Raw genomic sequence first — 27,753 nt, forward strand, 5'->3', positions numbered from 1 at the left:
CGCATGCATTGAAATCGGCAAGAGACAAAACATACGTTATGTCTGCCATGTTTAAAACATCATCAATATCCACCATAATTTTGGTTTCGTTTTCTGCTTGCTTCTGTTATGAAAACTAATTTGTGCATTCTGAGATACTAAACATAATTGTTCATTGTGTTGAACTCTTGTATTAGTGTAAATACACAATTAATTATTTCTTGCTCTAGCTTGCTAATTATTAAATGTCACACAAGTGTCACCCGCCTCTATATGGCCGCTCTCTGGTAAATGGCGCTATGGTCGTGACTCGCTCATCCAGCTGGTGTCATGGCAGCAGCTGAGATGAACTTTCGAGCGCACTACTATGACAAAGTCGGATTTCGTGGAATAAACGAGAACAGATCGCTCGAAATATTGCTCAGCGAGAAGCCCATTGACCTGAAGAAGCTTTCCAATTTCTGTCGCAAGTTTTGTCTGCCCTCGGTTCATCGGCTGACCGTCTGGAAAGTGTTGCTAGGTGAGCCCTCGCACAAGAGAAGAAAAAAGGACGACGCGGAATCCATCTTGCTTTGTCGTCTGCTCGCATGTCGCATGCCGTGGTGTCAGTTTTCCCATTGTCTCGGTGCTCCTGGCATGCTCGCTGTTGCCGAATTCGCTCAAATTCTTTTCCGTACTGCCTTACGCCGCCGAGTGCTTTAGTGGACGAGCTCCCAAGTGTTGCAAATAGCCCGTAGTTGTTAGATAAACAAGTCATCGGCGAACGCCTCTACGGCGCTGCAGAAGCACATCTGTTCGCCTCTTAGCGTCTGGCTCCGGTGGATGGCAAGTCGTACTAGATAACCGTAGTGAAGTTTCACTGCTTTGATAGCCAGGTGTGGATCGCCGATTGTGCAGTTTGCGATCGGTATTTGTATTTTTAATTAATAAATATTTTCAGATCCTCAACTGTGCGCATCGTTGATCATCTGGGCTCGTGCCATAAATTAAATTTCTCGCGTTTTGAGACTATGCAGAAATTGCTAAGCAACATGATCTGAGAATGTGCATAACGGGGTACTCGATCGCTGCCATCTGTTTCGGCTACTCACTAGCATTTTTACTTTGGCACATCCGCAGTTTTGGGTGTAGTAGGTTATAGGTCTGTGAGGAAATATCTGCTTACTCCTCTCACAGTAAAGTTTACGAATCGGTAGTTTTAGTCGAAGCTGTCGTAAACCTTGCCCTACGTTATCGTGTACTTGAACTGCCGCAAGACAAAGGAACACAGACAAACAAAAAAACACGGAAGATACAGACGCAAACATCAGCAGCGGGCAAACAATTCTGAGCATCTGACGTTTCGACCAGAGGGCTTATCGAAATAGTGACTTGTCCAAAACACCTTGACGAATACAGTTCCACTTTTCGAAACGTTGGCTGCAGGCTGAGGCTTTCTTTGTTTGACACTGCTAAGGTGTCAGAAGGACAGTCGACATATATATTGAAATAAATAAAGGAATTAAGGGAGGGGAATTAGCGCTGACTGCACTGTAACTGTCTAGCGCAATCTGCTGACACCTGAAAGGCAGTCAATAGTGGGGATGGTTGGGCTGGGGGAGTGAAAAGATGTGGTAAAGAACTGCTTGCATATATACGACAGAGTGACTAAGTAAGAGTTATCCATAGTTCGCTTGTGGAGTGACTTCTTCGAGAGAGTTTGTCACCTGGCCCCTTACACCAGCACTGTTACGTAGTGCCAGCACGACAGCCATGTGTTTTAACTTTTCAGATATAAGGTCCAGCTGATGCAAGTTGATGCCAGAAAAAGGGCAGTACAGTTAGTGATGGCAACAAACCAGATGTGCTGATTAGAGTTAAAATTTCGCTGGCATACGTCATTCAAGGTTGGTGCAGTGTAGGCCCCAGGTAACCAAAAGGTTTGGGAAAACCGAGCCGCACGTCTTTGTCCTCTGGCGGCCTGGCTGACTGGGGCAATAATAGTCTTGTAATAAAATGTGCGAGTTACCAAAGTCTGAAGTGCTTATAAAGCATTAAACGTGAAAGGACATAATGTTTTCAACTCGTCTCTCCTTTTGCGTTAGTTGAAGGCCCAACCCTTCTGTACTCTAGAATGTGTACTGACAAACGTGAGAGTGTCCTGAAAACTTTACCATAAAACTTGTTCCTACAAACCACTTTCGGTATCGAGGAGGGGGCTACATCATGACAGCTGTCACTGCAGCTGCCACATGCAAGTGCAGCTTTGGTTATTTGTTTCTATGAGCAACTTCATCATACCTGGCCTTACTTCTACAGAACTTCAGCAAACTTTTGCCTGTGCATGTTGTAACATCGCAGTAGTCACGATGTCGCTAGGTCTGGCTTTTGTGGTATCTGGCACTTAAGTATCAAATTTTTATACATTGTAAGTTTCTGTCAACCACGATACTTGCCAAGTTTATGCCTTTGTGCACGAGAAGAACATGGTAGAGTTTGCATGACTTGGATGACATTGGTAAATAGTGAAGAGGGCGCTAAACATACGTACCCAAGTGGTGTGTCACAACGGAGCGAAAACCGAAATGAAAAAGAAAAAAAACATATTTTTACGTGGAATGATAACCGAACCGTTATTTATTATTTCGTTTCAGAGTGAAACTGAAACATTTTTTATCAGTTTTCGGTTCAATGGGAAAGTCGGCAATCACAAACAAACAACTTCAGGCAATGTCAGAATCAGCACGTATATGTCTTAAGCAGGGTAGACCCGCTGCGGTTGCTCAGTGGCTATGGTGTTCGAATCCCAGCCACGGCGGCCGCATTTCGATGGGGGCGAAATGCGAAAACACCCGTGTACGTAGATTTAGGTGCACGTTAAAGAACCCCAGGTGGTTGAAATTTCCGGAGTCCTCCACTACGGCGTGCCTCATAATCAGAAAGTGGTTTTGGCACGTAAAACCCCATAATTTAATTTTTAAGCAGGGGTAGTGCGAGAGTGATAGCCGATCGAGCGCTCCACTAATCTAAACCTGTCACTCATTGCACTAGCAGATCGGCATTGTAGGAAAACCCAGGGCCTACCCTCTTAAGAGCTTATCGCTTTGTTTTCTGTCGATCTCAATGCTTTGTTACAAAGTTTATGGTTCATTTATGTTTCTTTAAGTTCGTTTTGTCAGAACAGCAGTCTCGCATTTCGGCGAGTACACTCGATGACAAGCCGCCTCTAAAATCATGCTTACTACCTTGACTCAAGGCACTGCGTATGATCTCAGAATTCATAATTCTCTTATTGAGAGAAATAAATACTATGTTTTTATCATTACTTAATTTGCTTCGAAATTTTGTGCATGGGAACCAAAATTGTTTTGAACCATTACGGGTCATTTATTTTTATTTTTTTCGTTCCGAAGCAGAACTGGAATGAAATGTTTTTCTGTGGAACGAAACTAAAACCAGAATGAAGAACAATTCATTCCGACGCCATGCACTCAAGTGAGTGTATATTTGTGCCCTTCAAATGTATCCAAAAAGTGCAGTGAAGATAAAGTTGGGAGCCCTTGAGTCACGGCAAGGAGGTGGTGCTTGTGTTTCTTTCTGGTGAGCTTAGGCTAGTTCGACCACCTCTTTAACAACGGCCCTTCAAGTACTCTTCCAGGGGTCTTGGAATTTCAAGTCAACTAACCGCAATAGTACTTCTCGGTCATTAAGTCAAGAACCAAATAGTGCCAGTTGTTTTTGTTGCTTCCAGGGTGCCCACTTATAGCTGGTGAGCAAGCAACAGAAGCAGTCCCAATTTATGCTCACGTTTTCCAACTTCTTTTCCAGGAATTTTGCCCACATTTGAGGAAAACATTACAAGTTTTGAAAAAGACGAAGAGGACCAGTACAACGACCTGAGGCGCGCCCTGGAGGTGATGAGGGTCGTTAGAAATGGCACGCCGCAGGCTGACACGATCGCCCTCATGTACCTTGTGGGCGAAGGGAGGCTGCACCTTGACATCGAACAGCAGGTAATGCTTTAGACTTACATTGACACTACAAAGGAATGTGACAGCAGCTCGGAGATTCAGTATAGGAGGATAAACAAACACCATGTGCCTCTCGTATGGCTGCCACTACTAGTAAATATTGTCTCTGCGACCAACGCAGAAATACCACTCTCTTTGCTTCACAGTCCACCACACAAATGCTGCAGATGGAAGCGTGGGCCATCTGTACTCGCAATAAACAAAGAAGCCAGAGATTTGATGATGGCAGCATAAGAAACACAGGGATCATGCCCTTCTATTGTCGGGAAAGTTGTGCCAATAGCCTGCCTCCGTGCTTTTTATGAATATTTTCAAACTTGTCCAAGCAAAAACGTTGTTTTAGCATAGTTGTGTAAGGAACTCCAGCACCAATCATAAAAATAAACGTTTAAAATAAACAAAATACAACTGTGCCATGGTCATCCCAAACCAGACGAGTTTTTGTCACACGTTACCCACCTTGGTGGCTTAGCAGCTATGGTGTCGCGCTGCTAATCACAAGGTCATGGGATCAAATCCCGGCCATGGTGGCCAATTTCAATGGGGGCAAAATGCATAAGTAATAAATGTCGTGTGCCGTGCATTGAGTGCACATTAAAGAACCCCGGGTGGTCAAAATTGATCCGAAGGCACTACGGCGTGCCTCATAATCAGATTAAGGTTTTCGCACGTAAAACCCCAGAATTAATTCAATAAATAATTTTTTCATACCTTATATTTCATTCAACTTTACTGGGCATATGGCCAGCAATTCACCAGATGAGATTGTGAACAAGGCTGGGAGCCAAAACCATCTTTGTTTTCTGTAAACCTTTATTTATGTGGTCAGTATCCGGATTTGACAGCAACCCAATGCATTTGCAGACTCGAGGCTACAAAGAAAACCTACACAGGTTTCTCAGAAACAGAGTTTCATAGTTGATGAAAAATTCTTCCTGTTCCGGGATTCAAACCTGGGACCAATGTCGTTCCTGGGCCGTCACTCTACTACCTGAGCTAACCAGGAGGCTAGCAGATCGCAACGCGAGGCGAGTTAATCAACAGCTCGAACCACAAGTGCGGTGAATATGGCAAATCAGTTCTGCGGAATTTCGCAAGGTGGAGAGAGGTTCACGAAAGGAAATATTGACATCCACTCATATGTAGCGCCAAGCTACAAAGGAAACCCACACAGGTTGCTAAGAAACAAAGCTTCGTAGTTGTCAATTTTTAGGTTAAAGGCCAACCCCGGCGATTTTTCGATGTCCACTGATCTTTGAATATACATTCTCTTTTGCACTCTGATTATCTGTGCCAAACTATATGGCTGCAAGTCATTTAGTTTTCCTGAATATGAATTTTAAAGATTGGTTGCGTTCCCGACTCATGACTTTCTACTGGCCACCCTGTGTTTGCAACGTCAGAGACTACACCGCCACTGTCGCTGAAATCCTCACTTAAAACGCTGCTGTCTAGTTCAAAACTCTGTAAAAGCTCCCTGTGTCGTCAGGAGACATCATCAGCTTCGCTTCTTTGGTGTTAGCGCCACATGTACTGCATGTTTAGCACGCATTCTGCCTGTTTACATTATGGTAGAGTAGGATCTGACGTCATTTACTCATCGTGACGTCACACGAAGCGGCTACTCATTTTGGTTTCGATATCTCGTTTATTGGTCATTTGAAATTATGGAGGAATTTCTAAGCAAATGGAACCACCCTACCGGTGAAAGGATTGTCAATGCAATGTGAAAATGACAATATCCTAATATGGTTTAAATAAATGCCGGAGTTCCCCTTAATGAACCTTCCTCTACCTCGTGGAATTCCACAGAGCTGATTTGCCATTTGCCAACCGCACCGTAAATGCACTGGGTATGTGCGGCTTTTTAGTGAACGTCTCACCAACTTTGGTCACTCTGTATGTGCCACCGAGTGTACAGCGAGCGAGGGAACAATTCTCAGTGTTCGCAGGCTCCGGTGCGCCACGCTTCTTATCTCAGAGGCCGCGCTCAGACTTCTCGGCAGCGTCACCAGATGGCGCAGCCTGTCCAGAAAGAAGCAGGAGAAAGAGGAGCCCAGCTGTCACGTGATGCGTTTCTCAAAGTTCGCAGGCACTAGCGTGCCGTGCATTTCTGACGTCACGTGCGGGCTTTGCAGCAGCAGCACTAGATAGCGCCGAGTGTTCTTAGGGAAGTGCAAAAGAGGTGTCCCGCTGCAGTAAAGGCCTCATACATAATTCCTTTTGACTGTGGCAATACCTTGTGTCGCTATATTTATTCAGTGCTAATTCATTACCATTGACAGTCATCGTGAGATGGGTTGCACCGCTGCTTTTTTTTTTGTATGTATTTCACTGGCTTTCTTTAGAACCCATAAAAATCTACCGCATAAAACATTGTATTTTTTAGAGAACTAATTTGGGTGTTCCTCAGCATGCTCGACAATTTCTGCAACGAAACTTATGGACTAAAACAAATATTTGAAAATTTGAATAATTCAGCTTAGCCAATTATAACTGACTGCACTTCAAGAAGTAGCCTAACACCGGAAGACTATGAATAGTATGCCATTGGTATCTTTTCCTAAGATGTAACAGTTTAATTTTTAAGCCTTTAAAGAGGCGAATAATTCTGTTGATTTGAAAACTTATTTTCATGGCATTTCTTGCATCATCAGAATCGTAAAAAGCATAGAGCTGCAGTATAGATTAAGAATTTTGAGTTCTTTAGTTAGTTTTGTCAAGCTCACAGAATGTGGACTCCATGTGAAAATTCTCTACAGGTACATAAAATATAAGAACCTCAGCTATTTCATGCCCAGCAGTCTTGACACGCACCTATCCTGCCACTTGAAAATAATGCCTGGTGCAAAGCATTTGGAAAACGATGGCACAAGTGAACTCACGATATACATACCGACACCGAGCAAAAAATACTCAACCGTCTACTTTCTCACTCGTCCTACTAAACCTTTTCTGTACATGTTATTCAAGCTTCCAGCAATTTTCCAATCAAAAATGTTTCAAGATGTATGGAACACGTTTTACATATCATTACTTGCATCAATGCTTTTGCTGTTGATGCACTATCTTGGTGTACACAGTTTTGTATACAGTGCTTGAAAGGGTTAAAGTTTGGTTACTACATGGAACACCCACGATACCTTGTGTGTGGTTGAGAGTTGCATGTACCGCAGCTTCGCAGGACTGGTTTCAAATAAAAGATAGTTGCAGTGAGGAGTGTATGTTCATTTTGCAGTGTTAGCTGTAGTAGCATTTTTTAGCTCATTATGTGTTCATACGCTTATCTGTGCCACCCAACTAGCTACCTGACACTACCTTAGTTGCTTCGGGTGCCTGTTTCAGGATTGTCCAGGTGTTTTCTCAACACTTGTAACATATGTAAAGCACTAAGAGTAGCAGGGAAACACTTGGATGATGATCTTGGACTTTAGATAGCATGAGGAGGATTTCCTCGCGAGCATGCTAAACAGTTAGTTTTCTTTCTGGAAGGGGAATATGGGGAAAGTGCCTAAGGGGGTGTGGCACATTCTCCTCGCATTCCTGTGAGCCACTCATGGCCAACGCATATTTGTGACACTGTGCGAGACGCCGAAGTGGCCCAATTGACAGCCAAGTCTGCAAGGCTAACCCTGCTTGCAGCAACATCACCGCCACTATTGAATGCAAGTGTGTGCCTACGTCGTTACCGCAAAGCTGGCTTTCCTGCTCTATGTCGTAACTGGCATCCCAACAGTAGAGGTGGCCCACAAGGGGCATCAACGGTTGACTCCCAAGGTAATGGGACCCAAAAGGAAATTTCATGGAAGCAAACATACACATACATCTTTCAAGCAGTCCAAAATGATCGTGATGCAGAAAATTGCATCATATTTACCACACACACCAATATTTAAGTCACTTCAGAAGAAAATTGTGAAGAACCGAAGCATATCACTGTTTCACCGTAAGGGCGAAGCAATGAATGATAGAGCAACATGTTAGAATACTATTACATGAAGTGTAAGACGCGTAGCTGTAGGGACGGTATGAATTGAAGTAAACCTAAGCTAAGCAAAAAAACGAGCTGTTGTGCTAGGGGTCCCCCGTTTGAATCATGCTATCGGACAATTTCACCTATGGTTATTAATTAAAGCGAACGTGTTTCTTGGCAAGTTTACCACCACCTTTCCACATCGGGTATGTTTCGAGCCTCTTTCTTGGGCCGATCCTGGAAGTAGTGCACAGCTGTGCCAATAAAATTACGTCATTTTCAGGTTTGAGCTCTGTTATTCTTTCGCACTTTCAATGTGTAAAATGGACGTAAGATAAAAGGCACATTCTGTCGGTGATTTGTTTCATGACATTTGTTTGCGGGCTGCAATTATCAATATTCTGAGCAATAATTTTGTCAGGAATATGAAACCTGGTATGAGCAACTTTATTGATGGAATGGTGTGGCAATACAACCCCGCATATACCACATGTTGTGTAGCGTGGCATGGCATATAGCATACATAAACCTGAATATATACAGAACCTCACGGTGGCACCGACGACAAAAATTCACTTGATGTGTCCATATAATTTCTATAGCAATAGAAAGTACAACTTTTGTGACACGGTTAATGATAGTTGTTGCACCTGTCATACAGACTCGGTAGCTAGTGCGTTTAGCTGCTGAACACAAGGTCATGGTTTCGGTCGGAATCATTTTATTGCACGTATAAGACTGTTCACATATATGGTATATACTACATAGCAGGAGGTCCCATGGTCAAAGACTGAAAGCGGACCTCCTATTCCAAAACTTATTCACTGCAAGAATTTGAAAGGGGCACATTGCAAAAGACACTTGGGTTCTTTTGTTAGCTCTGGAATAATTTTGACAACCTGGGATTCTTTAACACTCACCCGTTATACGGTACACAAGTGCTTTTGCACTCTGCCCCCGTAGGAAGGCGGTTGCCGTGACCAATATTGAACCACTGACCTCTAGGTCAGTGGCACAGTGCGATAGCCAACGGGATGCTGCAGTGGGTGACATAGAGAGACTGTGGGCCATGTTAATTCAAACACTACATTTTTCGACTCATTTAATTTACTGCTGAAGCCAGCTTTTCTTTTCTGCAATGAGACCGATGGCGCCATGTTTAAAGACCCAGTTGGGCTCCACACTTATTGCATTCACCATCATCATTCCATCTTGCTCATATGTAATCTGTGCTGTAATTTGCCAGAAGTACAGCTAAGGACAGATGAAAGCTTACTCACAGCATTGCAAGAAAAAATGAAGAGTATCTTCGACAAGCTCAACTTGTCCTTGACTGTTTTTACCAGGGACGTGCAGACGAATCCATTTCAGCCAGGCATGTAAGGGGTTAAACCCCGCGAACCATTTGGTTCCTGTAATTGGGAGAAGTTACGCTTGCTCAGTGCTTTTCAAAAGTATGATAGGTGCAATGGCGTGAAAAAAATGAGCTCATGAGTACGCGCAAAACGTGCGGCATGTGGACACGTGTGTGCATATTCTTGTTTTTTTTTTTCACACCATTGCATTATTATAGCTACGTACCAACTGGTCCAAGCCTCTGTACTGTTTATTTTTGAGGAGGTTATGAATTGCCACTTTTCCATGTTTTCTCACGATAGATGTCGGACGAAGAAGTCCAGCACATCAGGAGCATCGCATCAGTCTTCACCAAGATCTGCGGCAAGGAGGAAGAAGCCTACTGGTTGACCCGCAACTTCTGGAAACACCTCAAGAAGCTTGCTGTCGACTCGGATGCCATGGTGAGCCGACGTGGTGTTGTTGATATTTCCCTCAATGTTTTTACGAAACCCACTCCGTGAATGACTTTGACCTCATTCGTACCATTAGCCTTCGTTCATTAAGAGTCAACAGCAGCAAGATTTTCGACTGTTTCAGACAGAGCTTACGTAGAGCAGCCTTAGTAAAAAAATATGTGTGAAGTACAAGTGGGTGCATAATTAAAAGCTAACAAAAGTAGGCTTTTTTGATAACGAAACAAAAAATAAAACCCTCATTATCACTTACCATAAATGATGCAGTACGGGGAGCATTGAGAAGCAGCATGGCATCCACAGCACACTGGAAATTTAGGAAGTCATTGTCTGGCATAGCATCATTTTCGCTGATCGTCAGCATCATACATGGGTTTCTGAAGTGCTAATTGAATTGTTAATAAAGAAATTTGAACAATTACCAGCCCAATAGCTTTGCCAAGATTGCTTAAATAGTATATGTTAATAAATTTATTATCAACTTAGCTAAAGTGCAATGTTGTTGTGGTTAGCCTTCAACTGTGAGGGAAAAAAAATGCGGCAGACACACTTAAGACTGCTTACGTTTGGGTTTGCGAAAGCATTATAGTCCCTTTGGTGAAAGCCTTTTATTTTATATACACTCGTTTTATACTGCACTCGTGACAGGGTGCCACCTCCTCCCCGTGGGCTGCACTGTCTGATGACACACGCACTAGGCACACCTTTAGTCAGCCAGAACCGCGGAGTCACAGTGGTGTCCGGGAAGCGTGCTCGTCTCACGGCCCGTAGGCCCAAGTTTGATTCCAAGCGAGACCGAAAAGTACGAAATTTTCTTTTCAAAGCCATTAATTTACTTTGCTTGCAGGAATTTCCCTGAGAAATTTGACATCGATCCAAGCACTTTCTCACATGTTTTTACTCCTTGTGCCGTTGGCCATTTTTGGCATCATCTTTCGGTCATGCCTCATCATCAGCTTATTTTATGTCCACCGCAGGACGAAGGCAATCTCCAATTAGCCCTGTCCTGTGCCAACTAGTTCCACTAGCGCCTGCGAATTTCTTGCATTTCATTACCCCACCTAGTCTTCTGCCATCCTCAACTGCGCTTCCCTTCTCTTGGCACCCATTCTGTAACCCTAATGGTCCACCGGTTATCTAACCTATGCATTACATGACACGTTCACCTCCATTTCTTTCTCCTATATCTGTTTACTCTCTGATCCAAACCGCTCTCTTCCTGTCTTGTTACGTTTCGCCTAACATTCTTCGTTCCATCGCTCTTTGCAAGGTCCTTAATTTGTTTTTGAGCTTCTGTGTCAGTCTCCAAGTTTCTGCCCCATATGTTAATGCCAGTAGAATGCATTGATTATACACCTTTCTTTCCAATTATAATGGTTAGCTTCCAGTCAGAATCTGACTATGTCTGCCAAATGCGCTCCAATCCATTTTTATTCTTCTGTAAATTTCTTTCACATGATCAGGGTCCCCTGTGGTTAGTTGACCTAGGTAAACGTGCTCCTTCACAGACTCTAGAGGCTGGTGGGCGATCCTGAATTCTTGTCCCGACTGCCCGGCTATTGATCATTGTCTTTGTCTTCTGCATATTAGTCTCCCTGTTAAGGTCCTCAACCATTTACCATTTGTTGTAACTCATCCCCAGTGTTGCTGAACAGGACAATGTCATCTGCAAATCGAAGGTTGCTGAGATATTTGCAGTTGATCCTTACTCTTAAGCCATCCCAGTTTAAAAGTTTGAACACTCCTTCCAAGCACACAGTAAATAGCTTTGGAGAGATTCTGTCTCCTTGTCTGACCCCTTTCTTTATAGGTACCTTTCTACTTTTCTTGTGGTGAATTAAGGTAGCTGCAGAATCTCTGTAGATACTTTCCAAGATATTTACGTAAGTATCCCGTACTGCTTGATTACGTAATGGCTCTATGACTGCTGGTATCTCGACTGAATCAAATGCCTTTTCGTAATCTATGAAAGCCGTATAAAGAGGCTGATTGTACTCTGCAGATTCCTCGATTACCTGATTGATGATATGGATGTGATCCATTGTAGAGTATCCCTTTCTGAAACCTGCCTGTACCCTTGGTTGATTAAAGTCCAGTGTTGCGCTTATTCTATTGGAGATTATGTTGGTGAATATTTTGTATGCTACTGGTGCGGGAAGGTTTATTGTCCTTGACAACGTTGCTGAAATGCTACGTATAGGAAGGCACTGCAAGGGCTGTCCATAGCACAGGGCTCGCTCGCGATCACGGCACGGTCTTTCGTCGTCCTCTTCAGTCGCCACATGCAAAGGGGTGCGTCGGCTTCATTACAATGCCCCGGGAGCAAAGCGTAGCCATCCTGGCGACTGAGGGCGCAGAGAAGATGAGCAGGTCGTAATACAGTTTCAGGTAGTTGACATGTACTGTCTCTCGCCCACGATGACGCAGGTCTGGTGACACTGTGAGCGGCTCGACGATGTAGTTGACCAGTGAAACGGCATCAATGATAGGGTACAGACTGTGATAACCAGACATCTTTTGTTAAGCATAAAATTGTTATGACAAACGATATATACAAATGCAGGCTGCTACAATCCTACATTTGTGCACATTGCAGGAAGCTTGACACTTTTCTCACACTTGCAAATGTTGAACATGCTCAAAGTATTTACTTCCATCGGTATAAACCCCCCAGGAAAACTCCATTCTCACGCACTGTTTACAGAACGCAAAGGCTTAGCCACACAGTACCAAGCACTCTTAACGCCCATGAGCAGCACGATATTGAAATCGAAACACTAAACCCCACCAATGTAATTAGTTTATTTTTGTAACTGCGCATTCCTTAAATTGTATTGCTTTATATTGTTATGTTTTTACTAAGCATAGAACTATGATGCCATTTGTCTTCTGTTGATTTATTATGTGCAGATATGATGCTATATGTACTATTCTTTTTCGTACTGGTGTATAATAGTTATTTGCTTTCGCTTGTGTGTTTACCCTGTCACTTTAGTTATTCACTTTTTGCTTGTATAATTATTCGCTTTTTGCTTGTATATCTTACAATGTCATTGCTCCTACAGGGTGGACGTTGCTTAGTCAAGCTACAGTATCCACAGCTTTTTTGCAGTGTCCCTTTTTTCACAGATGTTTTTGTTTGGTGAAAATAAAGCACTGACTGACTGAATGCGCCAGGAGTTTGAAATAAAGGCCAGGAATGTGGGCTGGTACCCAAAGCCAAACAAGCGAACCAGGAGCAACGTTGTGCGGTGGTCGATGAGCACGTCATGTCTTGTCTTTTGACATTCTTGAGTCTCGCTAGTCAGGGCACGTGCCAGCTGACAGCAATCTTCAGCACACTTGGCAACTTTGGAAAGTGGAGTATACTCTGTAGCGTCAGGTTGGTACGGCAGTATGGTGTCCAATGGGCACAAAGGCTCGTGGCCATACACAAGGAAAAAGGGGGAAAAGCCAGTAGTCGCTTGCGTCGCGGTGTTGTATGCGAATGTAACAAAGGGGAGCACGGTGTCCCAGTTGGAGTGGTCGGATGAGACATACATCCGCAACATGTCACCAAGTGTGCGATTGAACCGCTCAGTCAGACCGTTCGTTTGGGGATGGTACGCCGTCGATTTGTGGTGAATTATCCTGCACTCAGCAAGGAGGGCTTGGATGCCCTCTGGCAGGAAGACACGGCCCCTATCACTCAGTAGTTCTCGGGGAGCACTGTGGCTAAGAACAAAATTGCGAAGGGTGAAAAAACCAACTTCACGGGCGGTCGCTGCCAGCAGAGCTGCAGTCTAAGAGTAGCAAGTAAGGTGATCTACGCCGACAATAATACACTGATTTCCACACCCGCTGCATGGAAGTGGTCCGTAGGCATCAAGGCTGACGCGGTTGAACAGACGAGCCGTGCATGGTAGTGACTGCAACGGTCCTGAGGAACGCTGGGTAGGTGCCTTGCCTTGTTGGCATGTAGTGCAAGACTGAATGTACTTTTGCACAAAGTTGTACATGCCTCTCCAACAATAGCGCTGACGCAACCTTGTGTAAGTTTTGAGGATGCCGGCATGAGCACTTGCTTATGGGGATGAGCGTGAAAAGATGCGCAGATGTCAGAGCGCATATGACAAGGCATAGCAAGGAGCCATTTCCAACCGTCGGGCATATGGTTGCAGTGATATAGAATGTTGTTTCGCTTGGAAAACTGGGTTGCAGAAAAGTGTGCGCGTATGTTGTACTATTGCAAGTGAAGTGCCCTATGTCCCAAGTGTCCCGATGGGTCTTTCAAGGAAGAAAGCCAACAAAGGGCATGGTGGTCAGTAACTACGGCGAAAGAATGGCTGTAAAGGTATGGGCGAAACTTGCTTAGTGCCCAGATGATCGCTAGGCACTCCTTTTCTGTGACTGAGTAATTTAACGCTGCTTTCTTTAGAGTACGGCTCGCATAAGCGACGACATACTCATCAGAGCCAGCTTTCCGTTGAGCTAAGACCCAGCCAAAGCCAATTCTGCTGGCATCAGTGTGAACTTCTGTGGGAGCAGCAGGGTCGTAGTGGCGAAAAATCTGTGGTGTGGTCAACAAGTGGCGCAACTGCTGAAATGCTGCATCACATTCAGGTGACCACACTGCTATGCTGTTACTGGCGGAAAGTAAATTTGTCAAGGACGCCATGATGGATGCGAAATTACGTATGAAGCAATGAAAATAGGAACATAAGCCAATAAAACTTCTGGGGGTTTTGGCAGACGTGGGCGTTGGGAAGTCTGCAATGGCGCAGAGCTTGTCCGGGTCCAAGAGGACACCGTCTTTTGAGACGTGACCCAAGTTGATTAGGTTGCTTGTTAGCAAAACGGCACTTTTTGAGGTTGAGCTGTGGGCCACCAGAGGCGAGACATTTCATAATGTCATGCAGGCGGGTGAGGCGTTTCAGAAAATCTGTTGGGAAGACGGCGATATCGTCGAGGTAACATAAACAGGTCTTCCATTTGTGGCCACGAGGAATGGTATCAAAACAAGACATGAACACCCCCATGTACGTTGTGCGACAGGAGTAGTATATTTAGTTCCCTTTAAGTGTGGAAAAGTCTACATTGGTAAAACCATATGGTGCATCAACGACCGGCTCAGGGAGCACACACTAAAAGTTAAGAAAAAAGAGGACAAATATGCACATTCGGTTGGCCATATCATCGCGCATGTTTGCGAGGCACTTTTTTCTAAGACTACTATCCTAGGCAAGTCTGCAAACCGCATGGCTCGAGTGGATTTTGAAGCATTCCATGTCCACAAAAATTCACCTATCTGTGTGAGCGAAGCATCTATTCTTTTTCACAGTGCTAAACTAGACTTTTTGAATTCTGCTATCTAAAGCAGTGAGCAGTATTGTTCACTTCTTCAGTTTTTTAGGTATGTTTATCACCTTCTCATGGGAAAAGGGGTGTGACACTTGTGCGTGGCTCACTTTATAAAATCGGAGGGTGTGTCCATTGAAATAAACAGTTGGTAGTAGCACTTGCCCGTGTCTTTCATGTCTTCTTTATATGTATTTTTGTTTTGGCACTGTATTTGGAATTTACAATGGTAGACCAACTCGCCAAACAAATGGTCTTTCTGAAGTATTTGGGACACTCTTACATTTGCAATTTCTTTTTAATGTGTGGACTTTAAAGAGTTTGACTAACAGAAAGTATGATAGGTCATAAATGTCATGTCAAGAACAAACAAGAAAATGTCAAATTCCAGAGAAGATGAACCACATCCACAACCATAGCACCTGTGATGTGCGTCTGTGTTGTGTGTCCCTTGTGATTGTGTCCGCGCACCTCAATATGTCATTAAACAAGCGCCAGCTAGCCCAACAACAAGTCCTCCCACATCCACAAAAGAACATCTTTCTGAGGTAAAAGGTGCAATAATCAAATTTAGTGACCTGTAGACAAAAATATAGATTGTCATTCACCTGACAGCAGTACGAAGCTACAGGGGAAACCCATTCTGGTATCTCAAAAAGAAAGCTTCGCAGTTCGAGAAAAATTCCTCGTGGTCTGAGGATTCAACTCGATACCCATTGTTTCCGGAGAAACCGCTCTACCATCAGAGATATAGCATACGTGGTACTTTCATGCTGCTGTTCAGTGGATGATAACATTTGCCTTTTGCAAAAGTTCCTCTACGATGTAGATTTTCACACAACTGATTAAGCTTGTATTTTCCCAATTCCTCCAGGAACTGTATCAGTGGGCATTTTTTTTTCACAACATACAGCCATAATGGATTTTTTTTAACACCTGCAGGGAAAGCAAGTTGAAGACACATTGGAAAAGGAAGACCACGAGCTGTTCCAGCAGCTGCTGAAAATCAAGGCGTTCCCAGTGCTGCCTCTGGAGACGTGGTTCCAGCGGTGTTTCGCTGAAGTTCTCGACGAGGACGCCTTGGTCAGGTAAGGACAGGAACTTGCCACGACGGCTCAGTAGCTTTGCGCTCATGCGAATGTGACAAGTGGCTCATCGCATCGGCCTTCAAGTGCACCGCGTCCATGTAAACGATGGTAATGTGCCGGAGAGGCGAACTACATTAGTGCACCTGAAGGGAGGGCAGGGTGATGAAGGTAAGTCGACGCACAGAGTTCGTGTAGACATTTTCTCATTGCATCAAGGGAGAGAGGAAAAGTGAGACAGCTGCCAGCGTGTGCTCTCCACCTCTCACTGGTGGGAACATAAATTGCTGGAAACAGGCTCTGATTGGTGTCGAAGATGAAGGGGGATGTACAGCATGTAGAAATGGTATTGTTCTGATGTGCTGGATGCGAGGGTTAGATTCCACACAGCCGCATTACAATAGGGGCAGAATATAAAAATAACATTGACGTATCACGCTTTGTGTGCACTTTAAGACTCCCAGGTAATCAAAACTGATCCACAGACCTCCACTACAGCATCCCTCATAGACCGCTGCAGACTGAGAATACCTTATTTATTTATGTACTTTATTGCAATGCGCTCCCACTTGTACTGATGCACCCCAGATTTTTCACAATCAGAAATCGAAAGGGCAGTGCCCTCACTTGTAATATCCATAGTAGTTTTTTTTAATTAATAAAGAAGAAAATATCGAGCAGGCTTTGTGACTTACTCGGGAGTGTGCAGCAGCAGCAAGTGTCGGTGAATTCTACAGTACTAACTGATAGTCCAGTGGTTCAGTGGCTAAGTGGATGGTGCTAAATGTGCAGCTTTAAAAGGTTTAACAATGATCAAGTCGATGATTGATTGAGAGTTTGGAGTAACAGAGAAATTTACCGCAGTCGCAAATGGACCCTTCAACCGGTAAGGGCACCGATTCGTGTCTGAGGTGTGTTTGCGCTGGTGCACTGCAGCCAGTGCATAAGAGATTTCAAAACAGTAGCACACGATTCATTACCCTGTCAACTTTGTTTTCTCACATGAGTCGAGAATGTGGGGTTCATGCTATAACATGAGAGCTAAGGTTGACAGCCTCAGTAGTTGCCAGACTGTTGAACAAATCGTAACCATATCTGCAAAAAATATGTGTAAATGTAGTATAGCACGATCTTGTTAAGCAGTGTGGTAGGAGACAAAGGACACAATAGAAGGGAGACATAGACAAATGCTCTCTATGTCGTGCTCCCTTCCCCCAACCCTGCCCTTTTTTTTTTTATTCGCCCTTTGTCTGGTTTTTTACTGTTTAACAAGATGTAGCACCAACTAGTCCAGCTTTATGTCCTATAGTAGTGGCATGACTAAAAACTGAACAGTAATTTTTTTGTACGCATTCCAAAACCATTTCGCAACGGTGTGTCCTTTCTGCTCTCTTGGTGTAGTTTTCAATGTCGCATTGCTTTTGGGGACACAGAACTGTCATTGTCTATGGCAACGCTGAAAGTGCTTTGTGTCAGATAACGCAGTGGCAGTTTGGCTTTCCATGTCCAAATGATGTGACTCCTTTGATTTTGGCGAAGTGTAAAAAAAACCTTGAAAGCCATCTTTTTTGAAGCCATTAAAAGATGTCCGTGTCACATATGTGTCACGTGATTTGCTTCTCAAACTCTTGCTTCTGTCATGCCTGTCAACTGCCGGTCAACACCTGTGTTGATCAATAATTTAGCCAGTAAATAAGCTAGTGGTCTTTGTTTTGGGGGTAGGAAAGACATGTGGATAAACACATAGGAGGAGCTTCCAAAGTACAAGGTCGTATGAGAGTCAACCAGCCAACAAATGGCCCCGCTTTGAACACTGGACGACTGCTGTGACACAGCTACGATGGGTGTGTTGCAGGATATGGGACAAGGTGATTGGCGGCTCGACCAAGATCCTGCCCGATGTGGCGGCTCTCCTGCTCATGTCCCTGAGAGCAGCCCTGCTCAGTGCTACTGTCACGGCCGATGTACTTGCACTTTTGAGCAAGGTGAGGACCTCTGTGCTTTCTTTCAACAGACACATGTGTGCACATGCGTGACATGGTAAAGGGGCCGGAGCAACCCTAGGGGCCAAACTCTGAAAGCTTCCTTTCCTCAAAGCCACTGTGGTGGGAAATGGCTGTGTAGGCCAAGGTTTTCGGACACACAAGCAGTAGGTCAGTGAACACAGAGAAGCTGTCTTAATACAGCAATCAAGTTTACTTCCGAGTTTATACGCAAACTGAAGATGGCACGAGAAAAGCTGTGTCGTAGAACTGCTGCGCAAACCTCACCATCCTTTCAGTCAGTAGCATACACAGTATATAACTCAGTACAGCTTTTCAGCAAATTCAGAAGCTATGCATTATTTAAACAACAGACAGATGTCACCGAAAAGAAAGCTGTAAATAAAACAACTTTAAAATTGTATGTATGCAACATATAGCGTAGACAGCATCAATGTGCTACATGGGTGTCATTAAGAACTATAAGCTGTCTTTATGAATGAGAATAGTTCCAGACAGTTGTCAGATATTTTTAAGTACAGTGAAACCTTGTTAAACCGTAGTTGGCCGGAGCTCGTAAAAAGTACGTACTAAGCAGTAGTACTGTTTAACCGAAATAGCAAGAGATCGTGGCCACTTACCGGTCAAAAATGGAACATGGAACTCGGAGAGAGTGCAATGAACGAGGAAAAAACATGCAGTATTATTCGCTTCGCGCGACAAAAGTGTTATTTTCGTTTGATGCCGTGGCGGCCAATCACCGACGACAGCGGCCTCAAACTTACTGAAGCTGCGTGCCAGCTTTTCAGTCAGCCCCCTCTTCTTGGCAAACACTCTCATGGCAGATTCCTCGATGGCATTGCGTATTCTCCGTGCACACGTGCGGTAGCGCTGCAGAAGTCGCAAGGTGCCTTTTTCACTGCGGGGTGCTGTTCTCGTCGCGACAATTGCATCCATGAGGCTGACGTAACGTGCAGCTTCTGCCACTGTCGGGCCTGAATCGCCCATGCTGTCGCTTTCCGTGTCGTCCTCATCACTGTCGCTAGTCGGCACTTCGGCAACGATGGCGAAAAGTCGAACCTCGTGGCCGACATCTCTTCGCGGTCGCAGCAGCGCTGCCGAGCAACTTCTTCGCATTCCAAATGCCACACACCGTAGTCAACAGCAGATCCCTGTAGCGTGCCAGCGCCGACTTCTTCGTGTCACGTTCAACAGCACGGACGATGTCTAATTTTTCTTCTATGCTGAGAACCCACCGTCTTTTTTATCCATGACATGGCATGACATGACATGGCATGACATGACATGGCATGACATGGCATGGCATGACATGACATGGCATGGCATGAGTCCCCGCTTGCACAACATCATAATGCTCTCTAGCATGGCGCTGAGATGACATTGATGTTGATGTGGCTTCACGCGCAAATGCACAGGGCACTTGGAGGTTGTTGTTCCGATCTCTGAGGCTTGTTCTGCCGGGCCACCCAGTGGAGACGATGCACCGCCATGTTTGCGCGATGAAAAGTGGAAACACTACATGTTAGCCGACATGTACACAAAAAGCTGCTATGGTTTATGCAGATACAAAACATGTTATGTTCAATGGCCGCCGAGTCAGGGATTTGACTTTACTACTTTTAAAACGAAACTACTGTTTAAATGAGTACGGTTTGACAAGGTTTTACTGTAAAGCTAAAATTTCTGTCCTCAAATGTAAGCATGTAATGAACATCAGATATAGCAAAGGTATTTTCATGACAAATATGACTGCACTAGTATAGTAGTTGCATGTTTGTATACTGTACAGTCGTGGCGAATACGTACAAGCTTTATTTTCCCTAAGTTCCGTTGTAGAGGCTGGTGGTCTCAATTCAGCAGCAGGTGCTGATGAGCGAATGCCATCCTTGGTACTAACCAAGCGTCACTCGCACACAGTAACTACTACAATGGCCAAAGCATTAAGCAACATGGTGTTGAGTTGCTCTCTGTTGCATTCAGGAAGCAGCACGCCTTGTTAAGCCGCAGGCTCAGCTGCGGAACGCTGGTCGTGGCCGAACAGTGCAAACATCCAGGGCACAGGGTCCAGAGCCCCTGGGGCCGATGCAAGCTGCTGATTTGTCAAACAAAAATATAGAATAGCCTTCCAATTTGCATCAAAAGGGACACTGACACAGTGCATAAAAGCACATGCATTTTGTCCAAGAAATGTACATTCTCGATTTCATTGAATTGTTCAGTTATGTGCCCAAAAACAGCATACAGAAGCCTTCTGGTTTGGTGCACAATGCACAATGAGTTGCAGCGCTTATTATTATGCCATGGATTGTCTGCATGCCTTGCTTTGCTATGTTCTGTTATGGAGTGCTGTGTAATGCTATTTATATTATTTTTGTTATGAAATGCTATGTAGTGCTCCTCGATATACTGTAAACTCCTATAATTTGGCGTCTGGAATTGTTTGTAAATCAGGAGCTTTGGGCACATTCAGAGCTACTACACTTCAAGATTTTGGATTTGTGCTGTATGGCTCACTCAGTCCAAGATCTCCTTGTTTTTTTTTTTTCTTGCACGCCTTTGATTTAGCATTTTTTCTTCATTTCTGCCTTTTTGAAACAGTGCAGTCTCTTTAGCCTTCTGCATGGCACTTCAGTCACAAGTACTCTTCTTGAATTACCTTCCATTAGGGCTGGGTGAATACCAAATACAGTCGAAACCCACAATAACAAAATCTTGCAACAACGAAATTCTCATGACGACAAACTATTTTCGTATTCTCCCCGAATGCCCATAGGATTCCATGCATTTCGTACTTGACAACGAAATGTCGCTGGACCTCAATCCCACACCAACAAAATTTACTGGAGCGTAAGCCCACATATTACCTACTCGCGCAAGGCTAGCAGGCTCCAAAATATGCTCAAATGCGATTGCTTTGCATTAAATTTGTGTAAAATACCACTACATTACACTTGCTTGGGCGCCACCATTTTTGTTTACAAAAACAACCAAGCGGCAGAAGCGATTGTGTGCGCTGGAAACACATCATGGCCACCATCTTGTTTGTTGATTGGTTATTTGAAGCAGCACGTATGTTGCTACTGACATGTGACGACGGTTTTTGTGCACCTAGTGCACTGCGTAGTGTGCACCTCAGCAAGAAAAATGCAGCAAGAATAAGTAAATCCACGTCCCATCGACACGGAATTGTTTATGGCGCTTGTGATGGCGGTCACAGCACAGCACATTGGGCAGTGATTGAATGATCGTCCGGGAATACGCATCCCTTGCTTCAGGAACACTAGTTTTGGTGCCATACGACAGGCATTGGGTGCACTTTCGGTGCCGGACATATATTTTTAGAAGGATGCCGTAATCTTGATCCAGTTGCCTTCGGGTATACGAGATACAATCACTTTCGCGCTCAGCACCAGATGCATACGACAGCGTACGCTGGAGAAATGCCACTGCATGCAGTGAGCGCTGTTGCGCTGCGTTTGGTGCCAAGTTACGCAAAATCTGGCAAAAGTGATCGTATTTCGGAAAGCAGTTGACTGAGAATGCCGCGAGAATACTGAGAAAATTGTGGTTGCCTAGTCATTCTGTCCATCCATTTCATTGCGCTAATGGCTACCGCTGTTGTCATCGTTAGGTCACCTCACCATTTCCAGCTTTGCCATTGCCACAGTGTGAAAAAAAAATTAAGCTTCACCACAACTACCTGCTCCTCTGGGATTTGAACTCACGCGATCCAAGCAATATGCATTGCAATGGAAGTTGAGCATGCTAACCATTAAACTCCTTACCTGGCCATAGGAACTCAATCAGTTGGATCGACACATTTTTGACACACTCAAACATTTTCGTCACAACTCTTCTGAGATGAATGCTATGCGCCAGATGAAAGGAAGACTGGGGCTTGGTGAAAAAATACAGTCCTTGGATAACATACGCTGCTGTGAACATCTCAGCCAGGTTTTGCAGTCGTGCGCATCGTGTTGAGCTCACAAGCGGAGTGCAAGGTCACTTACGCACTCCTTGCCGCAGAAGCCTGCCTCTCACTCTTTCCTGGATGCTTTATTTCATATTATAGCAGGTACCCATACGCAGCTGCCATTGGCCAATAGCTGACGTCAATCAAGCAGGGTGCTTGGATCAGTGCAGTTCATCCTACAGCTACTGTGCATAGTTATTGACAAAGTTGAATAAACAGGCTGGAGTAAACAAAAATGTCCTTTCAAATTTCGATATCGATTACGTACTTCTGGAAGAAGCCGGCTATCGTCTGCTTACGCTGGGCCATGGCCGCCCGCGTAGGAATTAAACTTTGGCCACCCTGCTTAATGGTGTCGTAGTTGTCGGGTCTCGCTAATTTCATCTAGTTTTGTACATTCAACTAGCCTATAGCCACGCGAAACTTAAGGTCAGTCCACACGCACGCTTGGCAGCTCACACTCACTCCAGGCCGCTCCTGGTTAGACGCCTTGGCAGTTTTCGCTACGTATGGATGGTGCTCCAAAATGCTTCAATGTGGCTGCTATCCGCTGGTCAAGCTTGTGCAGGACAAAGCCAGTCTGCACCAAGTAGCCCAGCCAGACTGGAGCATACGAGTGCGAGCGGGCACACCAGCCCCGCCGTGCAAAAAGCAAATGCTGAGCATACGCTCTGCAATTGCACGTAGCTGCAGTCTGCAAGACAGCGTATGGATACCGCAGCCACCGTGGGGTGCTGCAATGCATCCACTGTCTGAGTGCACTGTTAGCACTACAGCTCGCTGAGGACAACTGCGCTTGGCTAACATTTGCCACGTCGTAGGCGCCGAAATTGGAAATAGTGACGTCTAAATAAACATACAAAATCAAATCTGAACTGCGCAACTTAACTGCGCAATTTGAACTCGGTGACACTTAAGGGCGGTTCATAGTCCGACGTAACGCCAGCGCGTGCGCACGCTACGTCATGTCGGCGAAAACGACCCCTCTATGGTCGGGCGCACCGGCGCAGCCAACGTAACCGGCAGCTTCCAACGCACCCTGACGGGCCCGGCACCGATATGGCTCCTGAGCCATTCGCACGTCGGAGTCGACGGAACTCTCACACCACAATGCATTGCGCACGAAGAAAAAAGCACCAACACAACTCTGCAGACGGCTTTTGCGGACGGCGCACGACTTGGCGAACGTTTTGCGCATGCTCCGAAGATAGCAGCCGACGGCGGGCGTGTTGAAGTATAGAGGGGTGGCATCTCGGCTGGCGCAGCGCACCCGACGCAGCGTGACTGACTGCGAACGACGCTCGCCCGGTCGCCAATAACGTCAGACCATAAACGTGCCTTTAGTAGGTGGAGCATTGTGGGCGCACCTGTTGTGTTCCCATTGTGTTGTCATTGCTTCAAGAGCCTAAAGAATGCAGCAAGAAATGAGCCTGGCACTTGGAGCAGGGGTCAAAAGGAACACTCCTTTTGCATACCTGTTCTCACTTTTCCAGAGCCACAGGTATCTCACATAGCAGGGGCATCAGTGGGGCTAATAGTAATACCACTAAACCTGCATAATTCTTTTTTGTGGCCTTACGTTGAAAACGTGGAAATCAGAAGCAAGGCAGACATACATACTGTATATTTAAGATTTCTTATGCAAAACATATTTATTGTTATGATGCAAAGCACAAAGCATTGCTGAGAATGAAGAAACAGGAGAGAGAGAAGGAAAAGTAAACCATGTGTTTGGCAGAACAGCCTCTTGTCTGCTTCCCTCTTTTACATTATACATAAATATTTATATATAATGTAATGAACAGGAGGAGGACAGCCCAGGCACAAGCAGGATCACCAACGCAGTGTGCGAGACAGTGCTAGACCTGAGCCAGTGCCCTACTCTGCAGAGCTTTCTGGATCCATGGCCCACATCCAATAAACCTCATTTCAAGTGCGAAGTTGCAGAGGTCTCCACAACGCCTGCACCCTGGAACTCCGATCCTGCATGCTACAGACGACCATGCCAGCCAGCTCGTCCCGGCAGACGCCACCACAACCGGCCATCCTTTGCTCCGACGTGCTTCGCCAAAGAGACCCTGCTGTATTCAGTGGCAAAGACAACCATGACGTTGAGGACTGGCTCATATGGTACGAGAGGGTGATCACACACAGTTGATGAAACGACACCACGAAGTTGAGTAACGTCATCTTTTACCTCTTGGACTTGGCAAACTTGTGGTGCAAAAACCACAGAACAGACTTTCAGACCTGGTGCACTTTCAAGGCATCGTTCTTGGATGTCTTCAGCCACCCAGCCATCTGGAAGTTGCACACCAAACATTTGCACGCTCAGCCGCAACATCCCAGTGGGACTTTACAAGTTATATCGAGGATGTCGTCAACCTGTGCAAGCATGTCAACACTTCAATGACAAAGGCTGCTAAAATGCAGCACATAATGAAGGGTATCGACAATGCCGGCTTTCAGATGCTTCTCACAATGTCCCCTCTCCATGAGCCTGAAGTGGTAATGCTGTGCCAGTATAATGAAGAGTTATGGAAGCATTGAGCTTTGGTCCGATGTCCTTACCAGCGTGATAAGCCACTAACAGGGCTGGTAGTTGTCCCTTACCACTCATCGCTTTTCACACTAATCAAAACATTTGTGCATGATAACGTGGCTTGTCAGCTATCGCTTGTGTCCATCATCACTCAGCATCCGGAACCGCCACTGCAGCCGCAGCAGCCCACTTCATTGGCTCCTATGCTTAATCTCACAATTCAGGAGTAGATCACTGAGGCCCTATCGGTGCCCGTCCAGCAACAGCCTGTCGGCACGCCGCTGAGTTATGCCGAAGCAGAGAAATGGCACTGACTACAAGCCTACTTGTCGTTTTACCAAGCGTCGCCTACAACAGCCCCATCTACGTCTGTTGCTTGGCATGGTCTCGTCACCGCAACAGCCCTTTTCTGCCTGTTGCTTGGCATCGTCCCATCATTGCCTCGAATCCTTGGCGTATGCATGATAGCCAGCTGATCTGTTTTGCATGTGGCAACCCCGGCCACATCACCAGACACTGCGGTCTCCACATGCAAACATTTTGGGATGCTCGTCATCCAACCCACTTCGTTGACTGGCCTCGTTTACGCTACGACTCTTCAGACCTGCAATCTAGTATGTCCCTAAGTGACCATCAACCATCTATGTCCTCTCGCTCACCTTTACCACGTCACCGCTCTTTGTCTCCATTGCATCGTTGTGCTGCCCCTCAAGAAGAGGGAAACTGGCTGCCACAGTTCAGGAGGCAAGAACTGCACTGCTGCTGAAACACCAAACTCCTCACCCTTTTCCGTCGAACGTTGAAGTTTTTGTGGAAAGTGCCTGTGCACATGCTCTTGTAGACACTGTTGCTGCTGTTTCCATTATTGTCGCACGCCTTTGCTCTGTCCTCCAAAAAGTGACGCCTCTTAGTGGACTTTTCCTGCACTCAGCAAATAGAGAACCTGTTCAGCCTCTAGCCACTTGTACTGCCCGTGTCATTATTGAGCGCATTCCCTACATCATTGACTTCATCATCCTTGCATACAGCTCTCAGAATATCATATTTGGCTTGGACTTTCTCTTGCATAACAATGCCGTAATTGACTGCACCTATGCTGATCCTGACCCTTTCTTGCTTTGTGACAAGCCCTTCAACAACCCATACTCTGCAGCATCCTTTCCGACAAAGTCATATTCTTTGAGCTGTCAAACCTTTTTCTCACTCAGAAAGCTCTTCTTATGCCTTATGCGACCCTCACCATTTCGATAAGTTTCAGCATCCTCTTTGTCACCAATACCCTTCCTTTTTCCATCGAGCTGAGGTGACTGTGTTGGATGCACGCAACCCATTGATCTCTCAGACATATTCAACATCTATAATGAGTTGTCGACAGCCAACCTCGATGCGCTGAGCGCCCTCAATCTTTCTTATCCTCGGCTAACATATCTTCATTCATCTATTGTCGACGGACTTTCTACTCTTCATTGCTCCGAGCTTCTCCATCTGCTATGCCAGTTCCGTAATTCCTTCAACATTGCTGAGCCTGCCCTAGGCCACAAATTGATCGTCACTGCATCGACAGTGGCTCTAACTCACCTCTGTGTCAACGACATACTGTGTTTTCACGACAAAATGCTGCATTATTCCAGAGCAGGTCGACAACACACCATGAAACCTCGTTAAACCGTAGTTGACCGGAGCTTGGAAAAAGTGTGTACTAAACGGTAGTACTGCTTGACCGAAATAGCGTGAGAGCACCCACTTAGCTGTCAAAAACGGCACTCTGAGAGAATGCAATGAAAGGGCAAAAAACATGCAGTATTTATTCACTTCGCACGACAAAAGTCCGTTATTTTCATCTGATGCCGCGGCGGTCTAGCAGTAACAGCAGCGGCCTCAAGCTCACTTAAGCTGTGAGCCAGCTTTTCTGCCAGTCCCCTCTTTTCAGCAAACACTCACATGAGGCTGACGTAATGCACAGCTTCTGCCACTGTTGGGCCTGAATTGCCCATGCTGTCGCTTTCTGTGTCATCCTCGTCACTGTTGTTAGGCAACACTTCGGCAATAACAGAGGCAACAATGGCAAAAAGTGGAACGTCGAAAAGTCGGAACGTCGTAGCCAGTAACTTTTCACAGTTGCAGCAGCACTCACAAGCAACTTCTCCTTTGCATTCCAAATGCCACACACACACCATAGTCAACGGCAGATCCCTCTCACATGCCAGTGCCAACTTCTTCCTGCCATGTTCGATAGCACTAACGATGTCCAATTTTTCTTCTATGCTGAGCACCCGGTTTTGTCCGAGCTTCGGCATGACGCGAGTGTTACCTTGCACGATGCCACAACACAAGCCACAATGCTCTCTGGCACGGCGCCGAAATGATGTTGATGTGGCTTCACCCTTCCAAGCGCCCTCTGCGTTTGCACTCGGAGGCCATTCTGATCTCTGAGGTTCGTTGTCCTGCCGGGCCAACCTACCATCGTGATTGCAATGACAACGTACCACCGCACTGGCGTGACAAAAAAGTGGAAACACTATGTGTTAACCGACATGTAAAATTGTTAGCCTACAAATCATTTGTCAGGTCAAAACTAGAATTTGCATCGCCTATTTGGAATCATCAGGCATACCTAATTAATGATCTTGAATCTGTACAAAATCACGCCGCTCATTTCATCCACTCGTCATATTCCTTTGACATCAGCGTTTCCTCCTTAAAAACTGCATCCGCATTATCCCCCTTATCGCTCCATCGTGGCATTGCCAGCCTATCTTTATTTCACAAATTCTTTCATAGCCCTATGCGCATCGCACCTTATATCCTTCCTCCTACACGCATATCTCACCGCACCAGCCATCAGCTACAGGTTGCCCGTCCACGCTCACGCACTGTCACGTTTTCAAATTCTTTTTTTCCTCGCACAGCTGCAGACTGGAATGGCCTTCCTAACGACATTGCTGTCATTATGTGCCCATCCAAGTTGATCAAAAATGTAAAAAACTTCCTGTTATTGTGACTATGTATTTTTATTCTTGCCACCCCTTATGTAATGCTC

The 27,753-nt window shown here is 45.3% G+C and overlaps 1 protein-coding gene across 1 annotated transcript in view; it reads left to right on the forward strand.

Moving 5' to 3' along the window:
- Positions 1 to 279: 279 nt before the first annotated feature.
- Positions 280 to 27,753, forward strand: part of TBC1d7 (TBC1 domain family member 7) — a 34,548-nt gene continuing 7,074 nt past the window's right edge. Inside the window, exons 1-5 of the mRNA XM_065446072.2 lie at positions 280 to 499; positions 3,787 to 3,971; positions 9,621 to 9,761; positions 16,053 to 16,198; positions 18,051 to 18,180. Of these exons, the coding sequence (XP_065302144.2) occupies positions 310 to 499; positions 3,787 to 3,971; positions 9,621 to 9,761; positions 16,053 to 16,198; positions 18,051 to 18,180 (792 nt within the window). The 5' untranslated portion in view covers positions 280 to 309. The remainder of the gene's footprint in view (positions 500 to 3,786; positions 3,972 to 9,620; positions 9,762 to 16,052; positions 16,199 to 18,050; positions 18,181 to 27,753) is intronic.

Source organism: Dermacentor albipictus, chromosome 9 (genome assembly GCF_038994185.2).
Source record: "Dermacentor albipictus isolate Rhodes 1998 colony chromosome 9, USDA_Dalb.pri_finalv2, whole genome shotgun sequence".
In the NCBI taxonomy this organism is placed as follows: Eukaryota; Metazoa; Arthropoda; class Arachnida; order Ixodida; family Ixodidae; genus Dermacentor; species Dermacentor albipictus.